This window comes from Cinclus cinclus, chromosome 12 (assembly GCF_963662255.1).
Source record: "Cinclus cinclus chromosome 12, bCinCin1.1, whole genome shotgun sequence".
NCBI lineage: Eukaryota > Metazoa > Chordata > Aves > Passeriformes > Cinclidae > Cinclus > Cinclus cinclus.
Window position 1 is genome coordinate 171,523 of NC_085057.1, and position 26,417 is coordinate 197,939.

Here is a 26,417-nt window from a genome sequence, read left to right on the forward strand (position 1 = left end):
CTCAAGGGCTTATACAGATCTGTTTCACAGTACTGCAGATGTGCAGTTGGTCTGTGCCCTTTAGTGCAGCTTTGCAAGATGTAAGATGCTATAGCCAATAGCACAAAGGGTTTTGTCCTCTCCTGGGGTTCAACTCACTTCTTTATCGTTTTATTTCCTGAGCAATGAAAGGATTGTTAATAATCATTCAGGCATCATGAAATTCAAGGGACAAAGAGATAAAGCATCACATGTTGTATCATCACATTAAGAGGATCCAGATGAAGGAAAGGAGTGAAATACCAATCTTCTTAGTAAGAGCTTGTTTCCAGGTAGGCTTTTAAGGCTGAAAAAATGAATGCACATGAATGCACATTGTTAGGGAAGAACACACTAATCAGTTATGAAGATGAAAGAGCAGATGTAGGTTGCAGGGAGGATATTTAACTAGCCTAGAGTTTTATCATAAAAAGGAGTGCAATCAGATCGCTCTATAAACTAGACTCTGAAACTGCAGATTTTTGAAGCAAAGTTTTCAACTGGTTTGATTGTCATTTTCCTTCTCCTCAAGCAAAGAATTTATACTCATTTAATCAGTCTTTGTAACAAAATAAATATTTCCTCAAAAACCAGAGATCTCATGAAAACCTTCCAGAAAAATCTCAGATCTTTTGAGATATCTGTGTTAGAGGTTGAAAACTCTAAGAACTCAGTTCCTAACAAATCAGGGTCACACATCTTTTCCTGGCACCTCTGCTTCCTTAGATTTCAGGCAGACATATGGGATATTTATATAAATTCTTTTCTGAAGTTAGAAGTACATATAAGTGGCCAAAATCAAATTTGCTGTGTTGCATTGCCATGAAATAATTTTGTCTCTACTAAGCCATGCTTTGATTTGGAGAACATCATTGTATCATCTGAGTCTTACAGATGTCACAGACTGTATAAAAATTGCTATTAATAATGTCTGTTTTGGAATAATTTCATCACAAATTCCAAATAGATTTTTACATTTTTTTTTTAATCATATCATCAGAGCACATCTACTCTTTTTCAAAACTGGGATGGAAGAGATGAAACAAAATTTCCTTCTTTCCCTTCTGTGTGAATGCGGGGGATTTTGTAAAGGTGCGGGTTCATGAGAAATGAAGTTCAATTTTCTGCTTAATAAGAGGTTGGCCTCCTGAATTAACATCCCAGACACAAAAGCCACTTATTTTCTTTCTCTCAGTTAAAAAAAAAAAAAAAACAAACAGAAAAACATAAAAGCAAATAATTATAAAAAAAAACCCAAAAAAACATAAAAGCAAATAATTACTCTAATTACGGAAGAAACTGAACAATGCTACCTATTTTATAGTGTTAATAAATTGTCATGTACCTGGTTGAATTCCTAATAAATAATTTAGACTTGGCATATACTTGGAAGGAGGAAGATTTCTGTTCCCACATACCAGCTCATCAAACAACACTCCAAAAATCTCATCAGAGCACTGAATTAGGATCTACATCTTCCACAGTATATCAATGACGCATTCTTAGGGTGGTTGTTTTGTTTTGTTTTGTTTGATGATAATAAGACTCTAGAAGGTTTTCCTAGGAACTATTAACCCAGGATTTTCAAGCAAATTATGGACATAACTATCTCCACAGCATTTTCACCACGTAGGAAAATACTACTTTCAGTTTACAGATGTACATACAGAAGAACAAGGCACACCACCACCACAGAGTATTATGTCTATCTGTAATCCCAGGAGATGAACTAAACAGGGTTTGTATCACTCTTTGAATGTCTACAATCTGTTAGAGGCCCTGAGACACTAAGAGCTGTAAATCACTGTTGCTATTAACAGCTGGTGAATTCCTTGGGGAGGCATTCCTGCTGCATAGACATCATGATAGAATTATGGAAGCTGCAGTTCACCACTAAAATGGCCACAGCAATATTTCTGACACCCACTTCTGCAGTACTGTCTGGGTGGAGCTTTGCTTTTATTCCTAAATTGTAGGATTGAGAAGGATCTTTGAAAGAAGAATGATGATAGTTTTAAGACCAAAGAAGAAAGCTATATAAACTGGGAATTCTGGGGAACTGACAGGAAACTATGCCCCCCCATCAGCTGTCCACATTCCCAGATAAAGCACTATCCTTCATATGTGATGGCTGTTTGACTTCCTTCAGGAAATGAGTTCAATACTTCTCTGTCCATTTCCTGGAGAGCATGTGTCCATATTGCAACCATCAGCATTTCAACAGGCGCCTCTACCAGCAGTCCTGAGAAAAGCTGGGCTGCTGCAACTTCTCACTCTGGTAGAAACCCAGATGAGTGATACTAGTACTGGCATAAGTGTGCTCACAGGAAAACACTGTTTTTTCTGCAGATGAAAAACAAGTTTTCATTGTGGAAGCATTGTGGAAACAAGTTTTCATTGTGAAACTTGTCAATTGGACAAGTTTTGCCAGGCTAAAATACCCTTAAGTGACAGGAAAGTCCTTTGCAAGTACCTTTTGCAAAAGTCAGCTGTCCCATGATCCCTGATATTTCTTGTGCTGTTGCTTCCATTTTATTTGCCTATAGAATTTTATAAGTGACCTGAAAAATTCCATTTATTACTTCTTGCATTGAAAAAAAGATACCTGACAGCTCAAATTCCTGAAAATATGTCAACTGTCAATTACATTGCATGGGCACAGCGCAGCCCTGTGCTGGTCAAGCCTTGTAGGTATTTCCATCCATATGACATCCAGTTACTGATTAAGAACTAAACTTAGCATCATGGTAAACAAGTGCAATATTTCACTAGGGCAGTAAGACAGGGAGGTATTTCAGGCTTATCTCAAAAGAGCAAGCCTAGATAGGTACATGAATTGTGTTAGCTGAAATCCAGGGTAAATTAGCCTTGACATACCATCACGTTGACTTGGATATGCTCCTTCTGGTATCTGTGATAACTTTCTTAATTAGCTGATTCTGTAGACACCACTGATTTGAACCAGGTAGATACAGTGTATGATCTAATCTCACTATTCCCAGGGATATATTAATGCCAGTCAATGGAGCAAAGAAAAACAGACCACTGCCTGTTGTAGCAGAAAACTCTACTCAAAGGCTGTCAGATCATGAAGCCGTATCAAGTGTGGTCCTTGATCTGTAGTTTATCTGGGTGTATAACTGAATATACAGGATACAGTGGCTAACTTAGATAGGAGACTCCTAATTTTTAGACATATTCCAGTGATGACTCACTGATGCTGGGGTGGCCCATTCTACTGTTCTGATCAGATAAAAACGCAGCTGAATCCTATGCACAAGCCTCTGTTTTACCAGCCTCATGTGCTAAATGGAAGGAGATTTGAAAGGGCTAGCAATATTGCAAAGGTGCAGATATCCCTTCTTCCTTCTTAAATTCATCTGATTTTTTTTTTTTTATGGGAGCACAGACTTATCTAGGTTAATCTTATTTATCATCTTCGTAGATAAATTCATGCCTGGTGCCAGTGCCCACTGACTGACTGTGCTTTAAAGCCAGGTAGATATTTAATAGTATCAGAGTTGAATCATAAATTTCCTGGGTTTTGTGACGCATCCAAACAGAAATGCACCTTCATTGCCTGCTTACTAGTGTATCTTCAAAATCTCCTATTTCAAAGGCATTAATCCATTATCAGAGAATGCAAATTTTCAGATAATCCTAGCAACAGTGTTAAAGTACCAAAGCATGCTTTGGATTATCTGTGTCATGGCACTTAAGCACAGGGCTTTGCAGCAGATACTGTACTTGGTCCCTATTTTATTAGTTCACAGGGCCAGAAAGTTGGTAAAGAAGCCAATGCATAAATACCATATGAAATTAGCAGTTCCTGTTGAAGGTGAACTGGGGAATCACAGGTAAAAGAACTGTAGAAGGTCATAGCAGATATGAATGCAGGTGATGAGGTTTTGTAAAATCCATAAGGCGGGAAGAAGACTTTCTGGGTGTAAATCCTTGGTCTCAGTTCTCTCTGAAACCTAATTCTGTAATATCAGTTCTCTCTGAAACCTAATTCTGTAATATCAGTTCCAAAGAAATAAAATTGTGAGGAGGGGTGAGGAAAAATTTGCCTGTTTGTATAAAAAGTCTCCATGCAGCCTTCTAAATGCTGTTTTTCTCTCCCAGGAAAACCTGCAGAAGCTAGTACACGTTGAGCACAGTGTGAGAGGGCAGAGTGGCCTCCTCCAGCCAGGAAGGGTGAGTGCTGCAGACAGACCTATGTTGGTAAAGGGCATTGTTTCTGGCCAGCAGTATCGCTATGTGGACGGCCACACTTCAGGCATCTACAGATGTTGTTTACTGAGCTTTTGTGATATGAGTTGGAGCACTGACTTATGTGAAAAACATCACTCTGGCAGTGCACAAAAAGAAGGTCATGCTGGGAAAGACATGCATTGTCTCTGCTTTTACACAGAGCAGCCATTTGGCTTTTCACTTCAGCTGTCCTCAGACACCCCAAGTGTAGCATATTTTGATGGAGCTACTGCTTTCCTCCTTACATATTACAGTCAAAAGGCTGCAGATCTAGCAGGAATTGCTTGCAGCCTGAAAAGGCTCTGCGCTTTATAAAGCTGTCTTAAATTAGGGCAAATAATTCATTTTCAAATTTATATTTTCACCATTCCCCCATGGTGCATTTAATACGAGACACTGTTTTTAAGCAACACATCAACAGAAACGTGAGAGAGCGTAGAGCTCTGTCTTGCTATCCATATCAAATGCAAATTTATTCTTCTGACTTTCAAACCTGTCCAATTTCCTCAGCTCCAACCTCCTTCTACGCTTCAAAAGATTTCTTTATTGAGTTCTGCAATTCTGAATTTTCCTTCAGTCCACCAATATCTTTAACAAAATTCATGAAGCAATTTTCAAGGTGTGCATACCCATAGCATAAGAATACCCCTCAGCCAAATATTGCAGTGACCATTTGTTTTCTCTCTAACATCAGTATTCTCATTTGCCCTTACCAGGTAATGGTTTAACAAATTCTGCAAAGCCCAGCATACGGAATATGCAGAACATGTCTCTTTGATTATAAACTATTCTAGAGTGGAAAAGTACACTAGATATTGTTCTCTGTCTGAAAAGAGCAGATGACTGTTAATCCATTGACATAGTTCAGTTATGGCAGATTTGTTCAAATATTACTGCAATGAAGTTCTACTGTGCTGGTTTAGCTGCTTACATACACAGTCCTACCCACATACATAGTAACAGGATGGGCTGAAAAAGTATTGTGCTTGCAAAATTACACAAATTATATATTCAGGTACAGTTAAGTTGATGTAGCGTACTAAACCCCAAGGTTTCAGTTTTTCTCTTTGGTCTGTCTATTTTAAAGGAATTTTAAAGACAAACATTCTTTTCTAAAGCCCATTACATGTTAGCTTTCAATCTGTGACAGTCAGCTCTGAGCACAGTCCACAGTGCACAAAGAGTGGGTTGAGGACAAGTGGATTTCCAACCCATTTTGTGCTGACACAAATGCAAGCCATGAAGGGCAGCAGAGCTAACCCAGGCAAAGACTAAGCCAAATCATAAGTAGTAAGGCTAGAAGTAATTGTTGAGGTTCTCTCTCTCTTCTTGTGCTGATGAATCACATTGGGACAGCTCCTTCCCCTTCTCTTTTCTCAGTAAGATTCAGAATGAAATCTCAGGATTACAATCCACTGTTTTCTCCTTCAGATCTTTGTTAAAGAGGGAACACTGATGAAAGTCTCTGGCAAAAACAGACATCCTCGCCATTTGTTCTTGGTAAGATTTTTTTTACTGTCTCTCTCATATCTTCCCATGAATTTATGCAACCCTGAAGCCTGGCACATATTAGGCTGCAAGTCATTTAGCCATCAACAATGATGTGGTGAGTTAGTTCCTGTTGCTAGCAGGCTGTAGTCCTTTCACATGTCCCATTGGACCCACATACAGTAATACATGCTGTGCAACCCTCTGGTTGTGCCACAGTTACACCACAGCCTTCACCAGGACATAATTTTGCTAAGTTCAAGTTTTCAAGGGGATCAGGAAGGTGAAAACTCCTGTATGCCTTCAGGAATTAAGCTGCACACTTGAAAGTCCTAAGACCTTAGAAGATTTAATCAGAAGCAAGAGAGAATACCCTACTGTTACAGTAGCTGAAAACTTCCTTGGGTCACACTTGGGAGGGATTTGTATCTTTGAAATGGAAGGACTTGGTTTTAGCTCCTGCTGTCCACATGTATGTAAATTACCTGATAATTTTGTGCATCGCCTCAGTGTAGTTCCTCCAAGCACACACCTCCAAGTTTAGTGTGGATTAGGACAGCAGTTTTCAGTGACAGTTTGCAGCATTCTTCTAGGATAATTAAGAAAAATGGACCTTTCATCACTTGGCTGGAATACTCTTTATAAGGGTCCACAAACCTACTGCAAGTATTTGCAAATCAAAGAAGATGAAACCCCACTGTTTTGGAGATATACTATGAGCACTTATGCTTTCTGTTCTGCATTACACACTCCATTGAGCAGCTAGAAAGTATCTGAGACTCCAGTCTCTTGAGTGCTGTTATCAACTGTTCTGATAGCTTATTGTGTAACCACATGTATTTTTATGCACTTCTCAATATGAACGGGAATATGACACTTGCCTGTGTCTTAGGACTTTGTTATCTGCTTACCTGTTAATGTTTGAAAAATTCTTTAAAGTGCCCCTCCCAGAAAAAAAGCCATATAGAACTGAGCATTACTGCTGCTATTAACATTAAAATATTGCTTGCAGAATTTATTTTAAAATAAATAAAGAATATGCCTGGAATATGTATTTGCTGTCACCTTTAAATGCTGACAGCTTTTTCACCATGGGATCATTGTAAGGAGGAAAGATGGCTTTTTACAGAAGCCATGTATTTTGCATTAATCCTTATTTCTCCCTCTTACTAATAATTCCTATTTGTGCATGAGTGTATGCACAAGCTTCTTTCCCTCCTCAATCACATATCGCAGTCAAAATCAATGATCAGATGGGATGGGATGAGACAAAGTGCTGGTGCTGCACTTTTTTGATGGTTTCAGTGGTTTCTGTGAAAATTCAAATTTTCATCTGAATGAACTGAAAATTATGGATTTCACACAAATCTTCAAATATGAGATAGCTGCAGTTCTGTTTTACAGAGTCAGCATTAATGGACTATGACAAGTGCAATAAATGTCAAAATCATGACTGTGCTGCAGTTACAGGAAAAGGGCTATGCCGAAACTCCAGGAGCTGGTCTTAAGAAACAATGTCCTCAGCAGCAGTAACTCTGAAGTCTACTGATGACCACTTAATAACAGATGATAAATACATCCCTACTGATCTCTCTTCTGAAACACTTGCCTTTGCTAATATTCAAAGTTATTTTGGAATTATGGCTAAAGCTGGGACAAAATGCCAAGACATTGCTACCCTTTAGTCTTCCAGTGTGTTTGTTGCTGCCCATTGCTATGGCAAACACTGAAGTGCTATAAACATAGCTAATGTAAATGATATAGAGAATTTTAAAGGAAGATCAGAAATCAGGCTGATAATAAGCATTGAGAGGAATGTAATTTAAACATGTGATAAACTTATATAAATTTCAAGTCATCCAAAGTGTTGTATCAGCTTGAAGGTCACGAGTCACATGAGACCAAAAGTATTACTAGAACAAAGCAAGCGCAGAAATTACTTTCTGGCACTCTGTAGTTTAGGAACTTTTTCCTGGGGAAAGTTCAGATGCTCAAAGTCAGATGTTAACTGCAAAGAGAGAAGTGTCTCTTGACAGTTGGAGACATTGTACAGTACAGTACAATGTCTTTTTAATAGATGCTCTCAGTATTGAGAAAAATTGGTTTTTTGTTCCTTTCAGTCAGCAAGGCGAATTGTGACCAAATGTGCTGTCATGAAAAGAATGGGATGGAGCTAGTCATAATGGTGACTTTCAAAAACTAAGAGACACATAAACTTGGCTTCTTTCCCGGTCTAGCACACTGAAGTTGCAATCACTTCAGGCTTCCTGTGCTGTGTCTCCATCAGGGACAGGGAGAGCGTGACTGGATCACTGAAACAACATGAAACTTATTGACAAATGTCTTGTGTCTTATTGACACTGTCTTGTCAACTTATTGACAAATTGACACTGAACCTTTGGGTTCAGTGATTTTTTTAAAATTTGTTTTTATTTTTACTCCAGTCTCCTCCATATGATTGCTCCTCAGGTTGCAAATCAATTCCATGCAAGGTGAAATTGCAAAAAAGTTACTGTGGAATATGGTAATTCCTGCATTAACACCTGAATGGTCTTGCTTTATCTTGCTTTATCACTACTGTTGCTCTGGATTCTCAATGGTGCCACCACTACACATGCCACTACCACTCCTGCATTGCTTAAAGGACCATTTAGCCAGTGGATACAGCAAGACAACTACTGCACAGCTATGTCAGTGTATTTCCATCTTGGCACACAGCATGGTTATTGCATCGGAATAAGGCCCTACCAACCATCACTGCCAACACCTTTCACTAACAGTCCATGCCTGCGTGAAAATATCCTTCCCTCTGTCAGTGCTGTCTTGATTCTGATGCTTGGGGACGCTGTGGAAGAAAAACCCATGCCAAAACCCCAAGACTAGAAAAATTTCCTTAACGTTGTCTCTTAAAACTGGCATTTATTTAAAGCCTTGATCTTCTAAGGACCATATTATAATCCTTTGAAGCCACTTGCAAAACTCAGGTTTGTGTATTAACGAAAACACAAACCTTTCAGAACTTTTTTAAAATGCTTCACATGTCAGCAGTGACTCAAAAAGATCAACAGAAGCTAACATGTATAGATACTGTTTGGTTTAGCTTTGATGGAATAAGTGTATTTACCTTCACTATCCCAAAGAGATTTTTTTATATGAATAGCATGTTTTTTCTGAAGTCCTTAGTAGCAAACTTACTCTGACTGAAGCTAAATCAAGACCAGGATCTGCAGAGAATTTCAGAGCAAGAGTACATACTGAAGGATAACCCTGAGAATTTAATCCCTACACATTCCAGGAGATGAGGCCATCAAAGCGAAGTTGTAGTTAGAATATGCTCTAAAACTTGGGTGTGTGCCAGACTCCTACTTGACCTGTGCTTTCAAGGTATGCTTTAGTGGTGCGCTTTGAATATATATCTGCCCATAAGGGGCACTGTATGTCTGTGCACAGGCCATATAGGAAAGACAGTGTAAAGACAAATTTCAAATGTTTCTGCAGGTGTATGTTGTGCACGTCATAATGTTACTTGAGCTGGCTGTTTTGTCCAGGCTGATGGTATTGTTGAATCTGGTGTTTCCTGGCAGGATGTTTTGTGAGTTTTGCTGTGTGTCTGTTTCCTGAGTCCAGTCTCTGTTTACAAGGATGTTGTGGCCTCTGTACAGCTCAGTATGGGCTGCTGAAACTGGCAGGTCCCCTAACTGCCTCCCAGCCACAAGGCTTTGCAACTCAGAGCCTGTCTCTTACCTCACGCTTCTAAGAATTTCCCTGCAAAAGCCACATGTTTTGAAAATGGCTATCAAATGTGAGCCTGTTTAATGCTCTATCTGGCCGGGTTGGAGTATAGGAGATTTTTGGAGTCACAGCTTGGAAAACACAGCTCCAGCACACATTCAGACTGCTCCACCGACAGTGTATGTTTAACTCAGACTTGAATAGAAGAAGACAGGGTTCATTATTATCTAGCCTTTAAAACATTCAGAAAAACAAGACACATGGTGGTAGCTTTTTGACAGAGAGTACATTACATACGGATGCCAGCAGTTCAGCAGGGCATAAACTTGTTTGGATCAATGAGTTTGAACACTGACTAGAAAACTTGCACTGACTCTAATGTTGCTGGGTACCTATCACAACAGAGAGGATTATAAAAAAGAAGGTGGGGGGTGGAAAGGAAAGCAGTAACAGAAAAAAAGGGAATTAAAGAGGAGACATCCTTCTTTCTCTGTGTTGTCAACTGTTTTGGGGAACATGTGTGTGCATGGAGCAGTGCAGAATAAGGATATGTGCTCCAATATCAAATTCTGAGCAGTCTAGGAATCCCAATTATTCAAAAGTATTCTGGCAAATGAGAAGTGTGTCTGAAGCCCAAGGACTTGTGGGAATTTCCCACAGGATTCTAGCAGTCCATTTCCTCTACTGCAGATTTCTGAGAGGCTGCAATATCAGCTTTTATCATCAGCCAGTCCTCACAGCTTCAGGGAACGGTGGATAGTTGAAGCAGGAGGATGCATGAAACCACCACTACTGATGCTAGTTCTGTCCATACCATTCATATGGCCATCACTAATGTCTTTACTGTGTATGTGGCAAAGGAGACAGGAGTGAGTGTAAACCCTTTGTTTTCTCGTGAATATCTGTGTCTTGCTTCACAAGCTTTGAAATATTTGTTGTAATTTCACTGTGTCAGGTTGTGGCTAGGGGGACCTTCCAGTCACAGTCTACTGCTAAATAGGGGAGAAAAAAAAAGAAGGAAAAAAATTCCAGTGGGCAATTATAAAGCAAAGTAATATTTAGTAAAATCTTGTGATATTAATCAGGGTTGTCATGATAACGGTATGCACCATGGTGTCATCCATTATCAACAGTAATAAATAAAAGAATAAGCAGGTTTTTAAAGAGATATATAATTTCTGAAGTACATAAAATAAATGGAGTTTGCTATTCAAGAAGCCTCATAGCAGATTATGTCAGGATCCTGAGTTCAGTTCCTTGGGCTTTGTGCCCAGGTGCTGCAGGGCCCATTTTAGAGCCAGTGTTCTTTAATATCTTCATGAACAACAGGGATGCAGGACTCAAAGGGATACTAAGTTTGCTGATCATGCTAAACTGGGAGGAGCTGTCAACTCCCTCGAGGGCAGAGAGGCCTTGCAGAGAAACCTTGACGAATAAGAGAGATGAGCAATCACCAAACATATGAAGTCTACCAAGGGTTAGTGTCGGGAAGGGGCAACCCTGTAGTGAAGACTGGGCGCTGGAGAGCAGTACTGTGTAAAGGGACCTGGGCGTCCTGGTCAGCAAAATTTGAATATGAGCCAGCTGTGTCTGGGGAGGCATCAGGGTCAACATCACTGGCTGGGTGAGGGAAGGGATTGGCCTGCTCTGCTCCATACTGGGGCAGCCTCACCGTAAGCACTGTGAGCAGTTTTGGGCACCACGGCATAAGGAGCTAAAGCTATTAGAGAGCATCCAAAGGAAGAGCACAGAGATGGGGAAGGATCTGGAGGAGAAGACATACAAGGAGTGACTGAAGCTACTTGAATTGTTCAGCCTGGAGGAAACTGAGGTCAGACCTGATCGTGGTCTGCAGCGCCCTCAGGAAGGGCAGTAGAGGAGCACCACCAGTCTTTGCTGTCTGTAACAGGATCCAAAGGAACAGCATGAAGCTGTCAAGAGAGGGTTAGGCTGGATATTAGGGGAGGGTTAGGTAACAGTCCCAGCAGTTCAAGCTACAGCTTGTTCCAGGTATCCCCCTCAGGAGACTGGGCAGACAGGCCTGCAAGCCATACTGAAAAATACTGATTTTGTCTCTTTTCATATAGATGAATGATGTTCTGCTGTACACATATCCCGAGAAGGATGGCAAATACCGACTGAAAAACACCTTGACTGTGTCAGGCATGAAGGTAATGCTTCATCTATATTAAAAGCTTGAATTAAAGTTTTATAGTGAGCTGCTGGTGCTTTGCTGGTTTATATCTCATATCCAGCAAGGGGAAAGTAGGGACGGACTTTTTATCAGGGCATTCCCTTGTGTTTCACAGGAGACAGAAGGAAAAATGGTAGAAAACAAACTTAAAAAGATTAAGTCTGTAACTTAGTATGACAGCCCTATTCGGACTGCATAAATAATACAAGCCAAAATCAGTTACCCTCTGATCATGAAACAGTAAAAAGAAAAGATTTATTATCCTATTTTGTCTCCAGCCAATGCATTATTGTTCCCTTCAAAGTATTCACTAGAGGTAGTCTGCCTGGTTTTAAACACCTGCTACTCAAAATTTACACATGGCTGGTTTTCACGTGCCTTTGTTACTGTTTTCATCAAAAGCATTAATGGTTCAAAAAGCAATTAGCCAACTTTATGGGGTAAAGGTGTATTGGGAGAAATTTCATGCGGTGATACAAAACCAGTTTCTTCTTCAAGACATTTATAAATTACAAACATAATTAAGCTGTCCTTACATTCTTTCCATAAGTACTCACTGGCACCAGAACCTATGCAACAGGTGATATTGAACCAAAGAGGTCTATTGGACCTTCATAACTGTTCTATAGCTAATATTCCAAGTTGTACTTATGTGAAAGAGGATTTAAAGTGGCAAGTCAGCAGTCTGATGAGCTATAAAACACACAAGATGAGAATTACTAATCATTAATTTCAGTGGAATGGCATAGGAAGTTTAAGGTGTTGAGAAAAGGTGAGGGGGTGGATAACCCCAGGGACCTGAGAGTTTAAAACTAACTCAGGGATCCCAGCAATTCCTAGGAACTGCCAAAATATACTACTGTCAAGTGAAAAGGAGGTGTGGAGCAAGTATTTACTGAGGTACATTTGAAATGGAGTCACTAGCACAATGATGCTTGTTAGTAAAAATGTATGAAACCATGAAACTATGTTTCTCCTCATTGGCTATTGCTATTAGCAGGCTACTAATATACTCCATGGTAGGGAAAAGATTTTAGCCGAGTTGTAGCTTTTAAGTTGGCTTTTCTTTTTATTCTGCTAAAGAGCCTTGCTGCAGACAGGCATTCACTGAACTGAAGTGCTTCACTGCATAATGCCTGCATGTCAGAAAAAAAATTATTTCTATTCTTTACAAGCATAGACCAAAATGCTCTGACACTTGGCAGACTAAACATCTCCTAAGTTTGTAATATTAAAACTGCACCCTCATAGATACTTCATCCTTATAGGCTGGATTAAGTGATGGTTTTTCCTTCAGCACACCATTATATTGAAATAGAGATCATTCCTCATTACAACAGCAATACATAAAACTCTAATGCCCATCTTTTTGCATTGAAATATGAAACAGATGGTTGGGATATCAGAGGTCATATGTCTTGACACTTGTGTGGTGTAGACAGTTATAGACAGTTAACTCATGGTTACAGACAGTTTAACTGATGTCCACATTCATGTTCATGGCATTTCTTTCTAGGTCAGCTGCCCGATGATAGAGAAAGCCCAGAACATCCTAAAGATTGAATACGATGAATGTTGCCTGACCCTGTCGGCAAGGTACTGTTCCCAAATGTCCACAGCAGAGAGTATTACATTCCAGAGCTGTATCTCTACATTAATCCAACCAATACCCAAGATTGAAATGGTGTCTCATTCTTTTAGAACTAGCTTTTTTCAGTCTGCTATTGGTGACAGACAATGGCTGAGTACTTGATTACACAGTCAACGTTCATTATAAATGTGAGGCTCATAAACTGTAACTAATTCAATTAATGTACTCCCTAAAGACTAGAAGTTGGCTCTTGACAACATCTTAAAGGAATGAAGGAGCCTGGGTGCTTTCCATTACCTTTCACATTCTTTCCTTGTGACACTAGGAGTATGTTGTATCTCCCCTTTATAAGTTCCCTTGTTACCTCGTACCTCTAGGGCTGTAAAACTCCTGGAAAACATAACAATTAGGTAATACCATGCAACAGATACAAAGGTATTTAAAAGTGCTTAAGCATCAAAGTCAAACCCTACTGACAATCTCATGGGTTTTTCTAATAAAAGGAATTTCACTAATGAGTTTGTGTGCTGCTAGTATTGATTGCAACTGGGAAGCAAGATCTCTGTTCTAGGATCCCAAGCCAGTGCCAAAAAGAGATTGTAGATCAGTTTCTGATCAGAAGATAGCAGTGTACAGTATTTTTCATGGTCCTTGCCCAAAACTATCCTGCTAATTTACCTACAGCTACAGCAGAAAGGTAACTGGTTTATTTTCCACACGTTATTTATTACAAAAGGCATATCACACTAGCAGTGGTATTTAATTCTTCCAAATAACAAAGTCTTTAGTGCTTTTAAGTACTAACTTTCTCACTATCAGTCTGCAAGTACAGCATGCAACAGACTGCCTAGAAACACAGCTGACTTCCTAAATTACACAGTGCGAGAGAAAGGCAGGGATGACACTTTCTTATTCAGAATCAGAGTTTGGAGCTCTCATCCTTCCCAGAGCACTTACCATCTGTGGGGAGTGCTTAGCTACCAGTGAAAGTCTTTTGGTCCATTTCCTTTTATAACCATAACCATATCTGAGATTTCCTTAGATCTCCACACTCTTCACACATTCAAAATATACTCACAGTAATTCTGAATCACCTGCCAGTTATAAAAGTAGGAACTGTATAGGCCTGCTGTTCTGTAGAGGGTAAATTCTGTTGCACTTCCCTTTTCCCAGAGCAACTGAAGTTATCATCCCTAGTAAGCAGCTTGAGATGCACTGCTTGCATTACTAGGATGTTTCTTTGCCTTTTGTAGTCGTATTAAATCCATGCTTAATTAGCATAAACAAAGTATGTGAGATAACTGTGAGCTGTGTCTATTTGGTAATAGATAGAACCAGGACGTAAGACTAAGGTTACCCTTCTGATAACAGACAGAGGCTGGGATAGAGCCCCTTCTCTCTCCTTGTGCTGCTCATTCTGTGACCAACCTGCCAGAAGTCACCCAAGAACAGTTATTCCTCCTCCTTTTTGTACTGGCTGGCAGAGCTAATGAGATACCAGCGAGCCAGCAGCCAACATGCTCTAGTAACTCCATTGCACAACATCCTTGGCCTCTTACACTCGCCAAAAGAAGCACCAAAGACAGAAAAGTGTGGAAGACTTCAAGTATCCCTAAAGACTGTGTATTTTACTACTCACACGGAGGAACTGCAAGCTGCATTAAAGGCCAGTGGTTAACAACCAAAATGCAAACCTCAAAGCCTTTATATTTGTATCAGACAAGGTGAGTGAACTGAGGAAATACAGCATGAGTGCCAGGGACTAAAGGCAGTGGACTAAGGATGAGCAAAGCTCAGAAGTCAGTATGGCTATATGAGCAGATGGCACTGTAAAGTCTTTCCATTTCCTGCTGAAAATGGCTCATTCACCTGAAGAGCCATGTTACTGGTTTAGCAGGGAGCTGCTAACAGATTTGAGCACAGCACCTTTATGGAGAAGGCTCATATGCTCTTATATCTTTATTTGCATTTCAAAAATACTAGGCTTGGACACAGGGATAACCCTGTGGTGCTTATATAAAATGCCAGAGAATATACTAGGAGAACACAGGGAATATTACCTCCTGAAAGACTAATTTAGAGCAATAGTGGTAGCACTGTGATAAAATCCCATCCTGGTCCAATTTCTGTGGATGTCCCCTGCTGTCTAGTGAAATGCAGTGACAACTTTACCCCCTCTCTCTATTTGCTTAATGATGAATAAATGAACCAACATGGATAACTGACAGCCCAGCACAGAAGATGCATCCCAAAAATCCCACAAGGACCAAATGTGGCAATGGTGGATGAAGGGATGAGCTTCTCTGAGTGTCAGAGGTTCAGCAAAAATTCTTCTGAGCCTTCATGCAGCCAATCAAATAGCTAATTAAGAACAGGCCTATGCAAATTGACATAATTGACCTTACTTATCAGCAGATGGGTGTTATTTCCACATTTAGCTACTATAAACCTGCAATTACTTCCTAGATTTTTTTAATTGAGTGTAGGCTAAAGGGGCCAGTTAGATATCAGACTTTTGATAGCATGTTGTCCTTCTTACCTGTCTTTGCTAAAGTGGCTTTAATTTCCATCACTATATGGGCCATGATTTCCTTTGTGTTTTTTAAATCATATGTTAATTCTCAAGTGAAATGAATTAGGGTTAGAAAATAATTAGACGAAAGCTTCATTTGGGAAAGTCATGACTGCTTTTAGTGTTTTCTAGGCAGTGGACATGATTTGTCTGGAAGATACAGACATCTTCAGATTTCTTAGAAAGAAATTTGAAAGAAATTTCTTAGAAAGCATAACTTGACAGGTGGTAACTTTGGTAGTAATAAGGAGTGACTAGGCTCCGTAGAGCTCTGAGCAGCCTGGTCTAGTGAAAGTTGTCCCTGCCCATGGCAGGGGGCTGGAATGAGTTGATCTTTAAGGTCTCTTCCAACCCAAACCATTCTGGGATTTTATGACTAGTAGCATGACTCTTGACAGAGGTGATCTCCTGTAACATAGGTCCTTGGCTTCCAGAAATTAGCCAATTCATAGTACATACACTAGCTCAGAGTTTCTGCTCCAGGCTTGTTGAATTTTGCACAGGCTGATATTTTTCAGACAAGGACTTATGCTCATAGTGCAGAGGGATACCAAGTCAAAGATCATTAAGAAAATCTGGCATTTCCTCTATTTTTGTGCTCTTTTTAAAAATAAAAAAAAAAACACAAAACACAAATCATTCTCAGATGTCTTGTTTGATGGTCTTCATGAGGACAATGTGAGGAAATCACAGCTGAACAGCAGCTGGCAATGATGCCAACTGCTAGTTTTTACAACAAAGTCTAGTGGGTAGCTTTCATGTGAGTGGCTGGTATAATTTGGAGAGGGGAGACCACACTGAGTTGAATTCCCTCCTGTGACTGAGGCTAGAAACCACTAGAGCTGTGCAGTTTCAGATGAACAGGAAGTGCACAGTTTGAAGTCACAGCAGAAAAAAACAGCTAAAACAGGCAAGATACCTCACAGCTGTAACAGAGCAAATGCATGTGTGAAATAACAGGCACCCTGCTGCTTTTTGGGAATAGCTGGACTAGCGGAGAAATGTGAAGTGCTCACTGGTTTGCATTGTGCACAGGGAGCATCTAGAGGCCAGTCTGGAGAATTACTGGCCTCCACTGCAACTCCACGGAACACCCAGACTCCTTCACTAATTGGCTTCTTCTCTTCCAGGAGACTGGACGTTATCTGTGAAGAAGCTAAAGGAAAATTGAATCATTCATGTCTCTACCATAGGCGATACACTTCTCCATTTCCCAACATGCAATTCATCTAAGCAGCCCACTGTAGAGATGAGCATAAACACACTTGATTTGAGCAACCCTTATATGCCAACACTCCATGTACTAGAGTGCCTAAAGATAGGGCAGACAGGACAAAAAGAGACACTTCATATTGTCCTGTGTGACCTAGGATTGAGCAGCTTACAGCAAAGCCAGAAACTACTTCAAAAAATTTTATGGGCATTTTGTTCCTTCTCAGTCACAGTCCTAAGCATGGAGCTATGCTAATCGTCTCTCTGAATATGTCCAACAGTCAATTTTGTTCCTGGTCAGAAAATTATCAGTTCAGTGCAGCAGTGGGGAAAAGCAAATATTAATGAAGTGAAACGTCTGTCCTCTGCTCAGCTTGTTTCAGTCCCTGCTGTGCATGGCATTCACTGCTCTGCTGTATTTCATTCCCCAGCTCTTGCTCAGAAAGGGATGACTGGTACAGCTGCATCAGCAAATACATCCCAGATGACTCCAAAGCTCTCAAGACTTCGACTTCCCACAGCAGCGTGGAGGTAAAAGGAGATCAAATCTTTCAATGCTTGAAAAGGGAAAAGGGAGTGAAAAAGAAAGTGAGGGAAGGAGGAGGGCTATACAAAGCAGAGTTCCAGAATTCTAATAGCCAGATATTCTATTTTCATTTGAACAAGTATGCCAAGCTTGGACAGTTAAACTCATAACAGTTCATGGGCCACCTCTGAAACATTAATCACGCTCCATGCTCTGGCCTTTTGCTTAGTTCTCCTGGAGGAAGATTGTTTTGTCCTAAAGGACAAACTTTGGATTAATTTAAAATAGTTACAAACTTCATAGATTAAAAAAAAACAAAACCAAGGTACCCATTAATTACACTAATATCATATACATAATAAAGTCCCTACCAGTGCAAACCCCACCAGCAATATTGAAATTGTACCAGTGTAATTATGCATATTATTATCTCATTATTTTCAGTCATTGCACTCCCAGTTAAGGAGGCAAAACCTGTATCTGATGAAAAATAAAAATGCTATTTTAGATTATGTAGAGCCCCAGTTTTACTAAATAAGGAGTGCTGGTGAGGCCACATTAGCTATAGAACAGTTATGAAGGTCCAATAGACCTCTTTGGTTCAATATCACCTGTTGCATAGGTTCTGGTGCCAGTGAGTACTTATGGAAAGAATGTAAGGACAGCTTAATTATGTTTGTAATTTATAAATGTCTTGAAGAAGAAACTGGTTTTGTATCACCGCATGAAATTTCTCCCAATACACCTTTACCCCATAAAGTTGGCTAATTGCTTTTTGAACCATTAATGCTTTTGATGAAAACAGTAACAAAGGCACGTGAAAACCAGCCATGTGTAAATTTTGAGTAGCATAACGTGTACTAATCTTTCAATGCTGGAGCAGCTGTATATGACTTATGTAAGTGCATTAGGAATGAGAAAATAGGGGATCTTAGCAGGTGAAGGCAGACTGAAATGAGAGAATTGTATGTAATGCAACAGGGCTGACTAAATGGACTTGGGAAGTGTGGATGCTTCATTATTTACTCTTCTTTGATTTAAGCTAAGGGAAAGACTTGGAATACCCCTGGGTGAGAGGCCTCCTACCCTGGTACCTGTGTCCCATGTCATGATGTGCATGAACTGTGGCTGTGACTTTACCCTCACTTTGAGGCGGCATCATTGCCATGCCTGCGGGAAGGTGAGAGCTGTGTAAGCTTCTCAGGGTTTGGGTTTTTTTTCCCCACCTCTAGGACACTGGCTGCCACTGCTGTAACCTGAAAATTTATTGCAACATCAAGACCAGAATTCGACTTCTCACAGAACCAGTGAGCACTTTGCTCAATTAGCTAGTTAGGTTTCTAGTTGCTGGAAGGAATAACAGTAGCCTTGTCTTAAGGTCAAATTACCTCCCAAAGTCTAGCAGTTAAAGGCTGACAGGGTAATTTTTGTTGAGTGTAGCCTTTATAGATGACACACAGCTAGATCTAGAGACAATGAAGCAATACACTAAAAATACAGACTCTGTTCTGGACCAGAGCAGTAGCACAGCTACTACATATCCTATCCCTAATAACAGCTGGTAAAATAATCTAACAAGGAATGCGAAGAAACTCAGCAGTAGAGCCTGGTCTGATCAGTGATGAAAGGGAAAGTTTCCTCTGTGCTCCAAAGAGTTGTTGCATTTTGCCCTAAAGCTCAGGGGATCTGTAAGTTTTCTTGGTTTTGTCCCTTAACCTCTGACTCTAAAGATTTGCCTGTATGCATAAACCTGCCGTCCTGCTTTAAACCATGGCTGTCTTTTAACCTGATTTTTAAATCTATTTTAATAAAACTACCAGTGATTTTTGATAGGATAAAAAAGCATTTAACTGCATCTTTTTTTTCTAATTCCACAGAGAAAACCAATCTGTACACAGGGTTTGGAGGAGCAAGCAAGCTTGTTTAAGGAAACAATGTTACTAACAAAGCCACAAAAACAGAAGTAGTATTAAAGTGGTCTTTCTCTGATTCAGTGTGAGGGAAGGTGTAAATTCCGGGGGGAAGGACACAGCAGTGGTGTGTAACCAAATACAATGATCAGTTCTGCTTGGCTTACACTGTGTAAAGCTACAGCAATCACATTTCAATCACCAGGCTTTTCCTGGTTGCCACAGATTTAGGAGAGAGTCATGTCTGGTCCAATATCCAACTTCCTCTTCCAGCCAGCTCAGGGGATTTGTTTTGTATATGCTTATCTATAAATTTATTATATATTTATGTGCCTCTCTTCTTGCTGAAAAAGATTGTATGTCGAAATTGTTCAAGAAACAAGTACCCCATGAAGTACCTCAAAGATCAAGCAGCCAAAGTCTGTGATAGCTGCTATGTGGAACTTAAGAAAAGAGGTAAGATTCCTTCATTCTCAGCAAAACTGACAAATCAATTTCCTGCTTGTATAATGGGGAGGATTTAGGACCTGCCTTCCCTATTCCATTTTGTTAAATAGTATTCCTCATTTCCAGTTTGAGGCATGTGTATTGAGGTTCCAGGAGAGCCAGGCCATATGGCAGCTAAAACTCTTTAGCAAGCCATAAAATCAAGTTTAGCAGACTGTTTTTTCAAACTGGAACAGGGAAACTTTAGGTTGGATATACAGAAGAAATTCTTTGCTCAGGGAGTGATGAGGTCTTGGCACAGGTTTCCCAGAGAAGCTGTGGCTGCCCTACCCTTGGAGGTGTTCCAGACCAGGTTGGACAGAGCTTGGAGCCACCTGGTCTAGTGAAAAGCATCCCTGCGCATGGCAGAGGATGGAATGAGATGAGGTTTAAGGTCTTCTCCAGCTCAAACCATTCTGGGATTTTGTGATTATAAGCCAGGTTCTCTGAGAGCTCCCCTGGCCTTTGGATAAACCAGAATAATGATAAAAACAATGTCCTACGAGGAGCAGCTGAGGACTCTGAGTTTGCCTTCTTTGACGATAAGGAAACTGAAAGGTCACCTCATTGCTATCTGCAGCTTCCTGAAGAGGGGACATGGAAACAGTGGTGCTGGTCTCTTCTCCCTCTGATCCAGTTACAGGACACATGAGAAAGGTTCAGCACTTTAGCATGACTTGACATGAGGAAATCTTTCTTTTCCCAGAGGGTGGCCAAACATTGCAATAGGCTTTCTAGAGAGGTGGTCTATACCCTATGTCTCTCAATGTTTAAGAGACATTTAAACAGTGCCCTTAATAACATGTTTTAATGTTTGGGCAACCCTTAATTGATCTAGCAGTTGGACTAGATTGTTGTTGGTTCTTTCTAACTGAGCTATTTTACTCTGTGATGCCATTACAGGTGATAACTATTCCCTGTCATTTCTAATTAATTATCCATTAAAATAAAATGTCTTTATGGTTCTTCACTGTCCTCACCCATATTATAGCTTTTACTAAAAGAAATACTAAGGCTAAGCGCAAAGTCACTAAGAGCTGTTCTACAGAGTGAGTTTATCTAGTTACAGATTAAAGTGTTAATTCAAAGCAGCAGAGCTACTGCCTATCTAGAATTTAGTATTGTTATCCTACTATATAAGTCTCATTTCTGATTTACATACACATCCAAATAAAAGACAAAATGAGGAGATACAAATATATGAACAGAGAGTGAACAGGAAATAATTTTCCTGCACAACTACTCATGTAGACAGCAGTCTCTAAAAGTTCCGTTTTTCCATCCTGATTAAAGAAATTCACACTAGCCAAGAAATCACATAAACAGATGCTGTCACAACAGCCAAAAAAGCATCCCCAAGCCACTGCATGTCCAGAAACAGTAACTCAGATTTGTGCTAAACTAATGCTGTGCTTTACTAAGAGCTTTCAAATAACGTGTTGCCAGAATTGAAATCGTGAAGACATGAACTCAGACATGTGGGCCTAATGGAAATTTTCAGATACAGTATAACTGTGTCCCATGCACAATTAAAAAAGAATTAATGGTTCATACAGAAAGAATGCAGCATTAATCTATCCTGGAAAGGTGCTACAGAACACAGAGGAGAAAGATGTCAAAGCCATTTGCATAATGCTCATTTTTAATAAAAAGACAACAAGCTGTGGATTTGTGCTTTGTCAGCTTTCTTGCAGGCCTTTTCAATAAACTTTAGGTTAGTACCATTAACTGATGGTGCTGTGCAACCCACTCATCAGACTTGAAAAGGTGATTTGAAAGAAAGGCTAAAATAAAAACTGTATATAGAGGAGGAATTGCATTTTCCTTTGTCATTTGTTTTAGTGTATCGTGTGTCTCCCCTACAAATACCTGATATATACCAACTTCTCAATTTCCCCCTTCCCATTCTGAATTTTCTTAATCTTGCAGAGCGGCCACTAAGTGTGAGCTTCCCTCCAACTTCATCCAGGTGTTCAAGCAGTGGCTTCTCCTCTGTCTTCCACAATATTCATTATTCATCTTTCAAGAAACAGAAGCGAATCCCTTCAGCTCTCATGGAGGTAGGACCAAGCTGTCTGAGAAAGGCAAGGAACTATAGAAAACAGTGTGCTCATATTTCAGTAGCTACATTTTAAATTTATACTGTGTGCAGTGGGCTCAGCACATTCCTTGGTTTACTTTCACTGTGCATTTTTTTTTTCTTTTCACAGTAGTGTTTAAAATGCAAAAATACTTTGAGCTCTAAAGATACCACAGAAGTGTCTTGAGCCCACTGAGAAACACAGTTAGAGTGTGGTACTTTAATTTGCTTATCAGCCTATGAAGTTTTGAAAAAACTAAAATGCCTTCAAGGTACTAGATAGAATAAAAGGACAGATCAACGGGGCATGATATATTGTTCATCAGTTACCTTTCTTGACAAGACCCTTACCTCTGAAATTTTAATTTGACTTCAAGAGAAAACAAATAACACTTACTTAGGAAATAGACTTAGTGAATAGTCTTTGGCAGTCAATTCAGCAGCATACATGTTTCACCAGGCACTTTCCCTCCAGCTCAAACAAAACTATTTCAAATCAAATGGGTAAAATCTTGATTTCACCAAAATTCCCACTGATTTCAATGGAGCCATGATTTCTCCAATTGTATTTGTTTTCCTTCCAGGAACAAGGAGTCAGTCATATTGATGACTGATTCTAGCTATCTGAACTGCTCACTGAACTTGAGTACAGTAAGGTACTCCCATTTCCAGTAGGCATTTATAGGGTGTAAACATTTTGCTAAACTAGTTGTACAGTTGAGACACTGGAATATCTTGAGGTTTGTTCATGAAACTGTGCCAAAGATAGAAGCATGTAATACAAACAACACAAATTTAGTACTAAAAGGGCTAGCAGACAGAATTCTAACCCCATGAGGAATAAAGCAACGTCTTTCTATCCACAGGGAAGCAGCACATCTTTATTAACATGACCTATCTCACAATAGCATTACTCCAGGTCCTGGAACATTTCTCTTCTGCTGCAAAACACTGCTATATTAATTCTCAGTCATCTTTTGTACCAATGTTACAAAAGCTGTTTTTGAATCTCTGCCCTTTGTTTCCAAATCCAATACTACTACAGTTTACTGTTGTAACTAATGATGTACACTGCATTCTAGGTATGCATGTGTATAGTTCCATCTACTCAAAACCTGGATTTTTAAGAACATTCAGCATTAGACCTCAAAATATTTCTATGAGACCCAAGTCATTATCAAAGTGATTAACATACATTGATATAAAAATGCAGCAAGGCCCTAAATATACCCACATCTCAAAAGTGTTTATCCACAAGGCTGTAATTCATTTCTGGAAGCACATACTTTTAAAATACAAAAAGCACCAAAAAACACCAGATGTAGGAAAAGGGACAAGTTTAGCTTTTCAGAACACTACTGTAAACTTGCTGACCTCAATAATAACTCTACTGCATATTTTCCTTTACTGTTACTGAGAATTAAGCTTAACTATAAATATTCAAACAGTTAAAAAGAACCATAATACTATGCATGTATTTTTTCTATATCAATAATTTTATGGTTTCACTTAGTGGTTTGTGTGATGCAAACGTGCATAATTGGGAGGGGAAAAGCCTTTACTGTTACAAATTCTGATTTCTCCTACCCTGCTCCAGGTGGCAGCCTCAGGAGAGGGAGCTACCATCAGTGGTTACCTCAGCAGATGCAAGGGAGGAAAAAGACACTGGAAGAAACGATGGTTTGTTATCAAAGGCAAAGTCCTCTACACCTATATAGCAAATGAGGTACTGTGCAATCTGACTTGAAACAGTTTTCTATCTGAGACTCCTTCTTTACTCCCTACAGACAGGAGACCAGTAAATGGGAAAGCTATAAAGTTCTTAAAACTACCTGCTTCTGAGACCTGGTCCTAACAGACGGACTCAGCCACAGTCCCAACTGGACCTTGGCAGCCCTCACATACTGCCCTTCAATATTTGATTTCTTACTATTCATACTGTTATAAATTGTCAACCAATTAACATGGGAACCTTAACATACATATTTATACCTAAAGACTTCAAGATCCTTTGGCATTCTCTGGTGCATTTAGTAACTGCCACATATTTTTGTAGACAGAGAGCACTACGGTCCATTTCTGGTGGTGAGGAGGATCTAGTAGTTTGGCAAGTATAAACAGGACATGCTTGTCCAACTAGCACCAACAGGGAAAGCCAGGAGGCAGTCTGCATAAGTGAGAACAATGCTCTGTTGGCCTGTAAGCTCTTCCTTACAGTCAAGGAGGCTGGGTATCAACTAGATAATTTTTATTTAATCCCTTTTCTTATTTTATAATAGCTGTAATACAGATAAACTTGAAATGTGATATAAAGTTTAGTTATAATGGATAGATTTCATAAGCCAAAAACATAAAAATTAGTTTTGCTTAAATAAAGGCTATAGAATGCAAAAACCTGTCAAAGCAATGCTTGGTGCTTTAAGCCTTTAGAATACTGTGCAAACATCAGATATTTAAACTTGCATCACCATCATCCCTGTGATAGTTACATGAAGCAATGTTATCCCCTTTAAACAGATGAGGAAATTGAATCACAGAAGGATTCATGGTTTGGCCAGCGGTTCAGTCCATTAGCATCAAATTCTGTATCCAACACAATTACCTTATCTCTTTTAACCTTAAAAGTGATTATTTCTGGTTCAGCAATAGGGAAAAAGCAACACTGATTTACTTTACATTCCTAGTCTTCAATTCACCTTCTAAAAGCAGAGGCAAAGGGAACATACCCATATAATCTTCCTAAATACAGTGACCAAAACTGCAGTTACCAGTAACAGCTGAATGGCAATTTCATTAAGGCCTATGGTTTTCTTTTACTTGTACAAAGCTGTGTCTGCCAAGCAAAATTCATGGAAGTTTCTTGGGAGTGAATTAATGATTAATTGCATTACTAAGTAGGAAATCTCCAAGCAGCCTTTTGGAAAGCATGTGTGCTGCTTGAGAAAGAGCAGATTTCTAAAAAGGTCACTAGTACTGTGAAAGGAAAGGACAAGGTACCAAAAGGACTACTACTTGCAGCAAGCAAATAAAAATTATTGAAAGGAACATAGCTGGAAGTGAGTCTCAGGCTTTCAGAACGGCTGCTGTACTCTCAGTAATCTCAAGTTTGCCTCCTCGACCATAATGCCAGAGACAACCATCAAAGTAATGGCTAATTTGACCTTCATGGTCATGTGGATGATCATGAAGAACTGGACTTTGAGGGCTGGTGTTCAAGACTCAGACTAGACAAAACATGTGCAGTGTACTGGCAATCTTCCTGTTTGGGTTAAAAGCCATGTGTCCAGCAGAACATTCACACAACTGCTTTTGCAGAACTGTCACAGACGGATTGTATCATTTGCTTTTCAGAAAGACCCCTCAAACTGTTACAAGCCTTCTCTCTAAATTTTGGTTCACTTTTTCTTGGCTTTAAGGACAAAGTTGCTACAGAAAGTTTGCCTTTGTTGGGTTTCACCATTGCCCCAGAAAAGGAGGAAGGAAGCATGGATACAGTTTTTCATCTCTACCACAAGCAGACGCTCTTTTATAGCTTCCGAGCAGAGGACAACAATTCAGCACACAGGTATGAGGGTAGACTTCCACATTAGCTAGTTAGCTTATGTGTGGATTTTCCCCTCCTTCACTTCAGAACGCCTTCATAACAGATCAAATAAACAGCTTTCAGAATTTTGATTAAGCCAGATTGCATGTGAATGGCCTGACTGACATTAAAAATCTACTTTTCAATTCCTTCAGGAAGGAGAATTTGCTCTCTTCTCTAGGTAAAGAAGAGACTGAGCCTCAAGAGTAATAGCTAGAAGTGATTAGGTGATTACTGTAGAAAAAAAATCTAATTTGTATGTTTCAATTTACCCATTTCTTAGTTTTCTCATTAACAAGTAATTGATTGGCTTTCCCATTCTAATGTTACTGCTTTCACTCAATAAAATAGTCACAAAATTTGTAATAAAAATCCAGCACCCCAAGACACACAGAAAAAGAAATACGTGTTTGTAGGAGGTTTTGTTGCTTTAACTCATACTTCACCAGATTCATCTTTCCTATTCAAAGAAAACACTTGTACTATCTTTGAGATTACAATAAATTAATTAGTGGTCAAAACTGTACTAGAAAGCAAGAGTCCCAGTACTCAGCTCCCTGCTTTAATCTATTAAAGTATTGTTGAGAACTATTGTTTTTCATTAGAGTTGGGATGGAAATCAGAAATGGGATGGAAATCTTCTTCAGGCTTTATGTTCTTAAAATACTTGTTTTTCTTAAAATGCAAAATAAAAAAATTATATGTACCATTTTTCTTTCTTCTACTAATTTTAGGTGGATTGAAGCCATGGAAGAAGCATCCATATTATAG

The 26,417-nt window shown here is 39.5% G+C and overlaps 1 protein-coding gene across 1 annotated transcript in view; it reads left to right on the plus strand.

The window, feature by feature from the left end:
* FGD5 (FYVE, RhoGEF and PH domain containing 5) overlaps positions 1 to 26,417 on the plus strand; it is a 64,894-nt gene extending 38,477 nt beyond the window's left edge. Inside the window, exons 11-21 of the mRNA XM_062500746.1 lie at positions 4,144 to 4,215; positions 5,704 to 5,772; positions 11,580 to 11,663; positions 13,203 to 13,282; positions 17,493 to 17,592; positions 18,630 to 18,767; positions 19,851 to 19,953; positions 21,913 to 22,043; positions 23,661 to 23,789; positions 25,480 to 25,628; positions 26,381 to 26,417. Coding sequence (XP_062356730.1) covers positions 4,144 to 4,215; positions 5,704 to 5,772; positions 11,580 to 11,663; positions 13,203 to 13,282; positions 17,493 to 17,592; positions 18,630 to 18,767; positions 19,851 to 19,953; positions 21,913 to 22,043; positions 23,661 to 23,789; positions 25,480 to 25,628; positions 26,381 to 26,417 — 1,092 coding nt within the window. The remainder of the gene's footprint in view (positions 1 to 4,143; positions 4,216 to 5,703; positions 5,773 to 11,579; positions 11,664 to 13,202; positions 13,283 to 17,492; positions 17,593 to 18,629; positions 18,768 to 19,850; positions 19,954 to 21,912; positions 22,044 to 23,660; positions 23,790 to 25,479; positions 25,629 to 26,380) is intronic.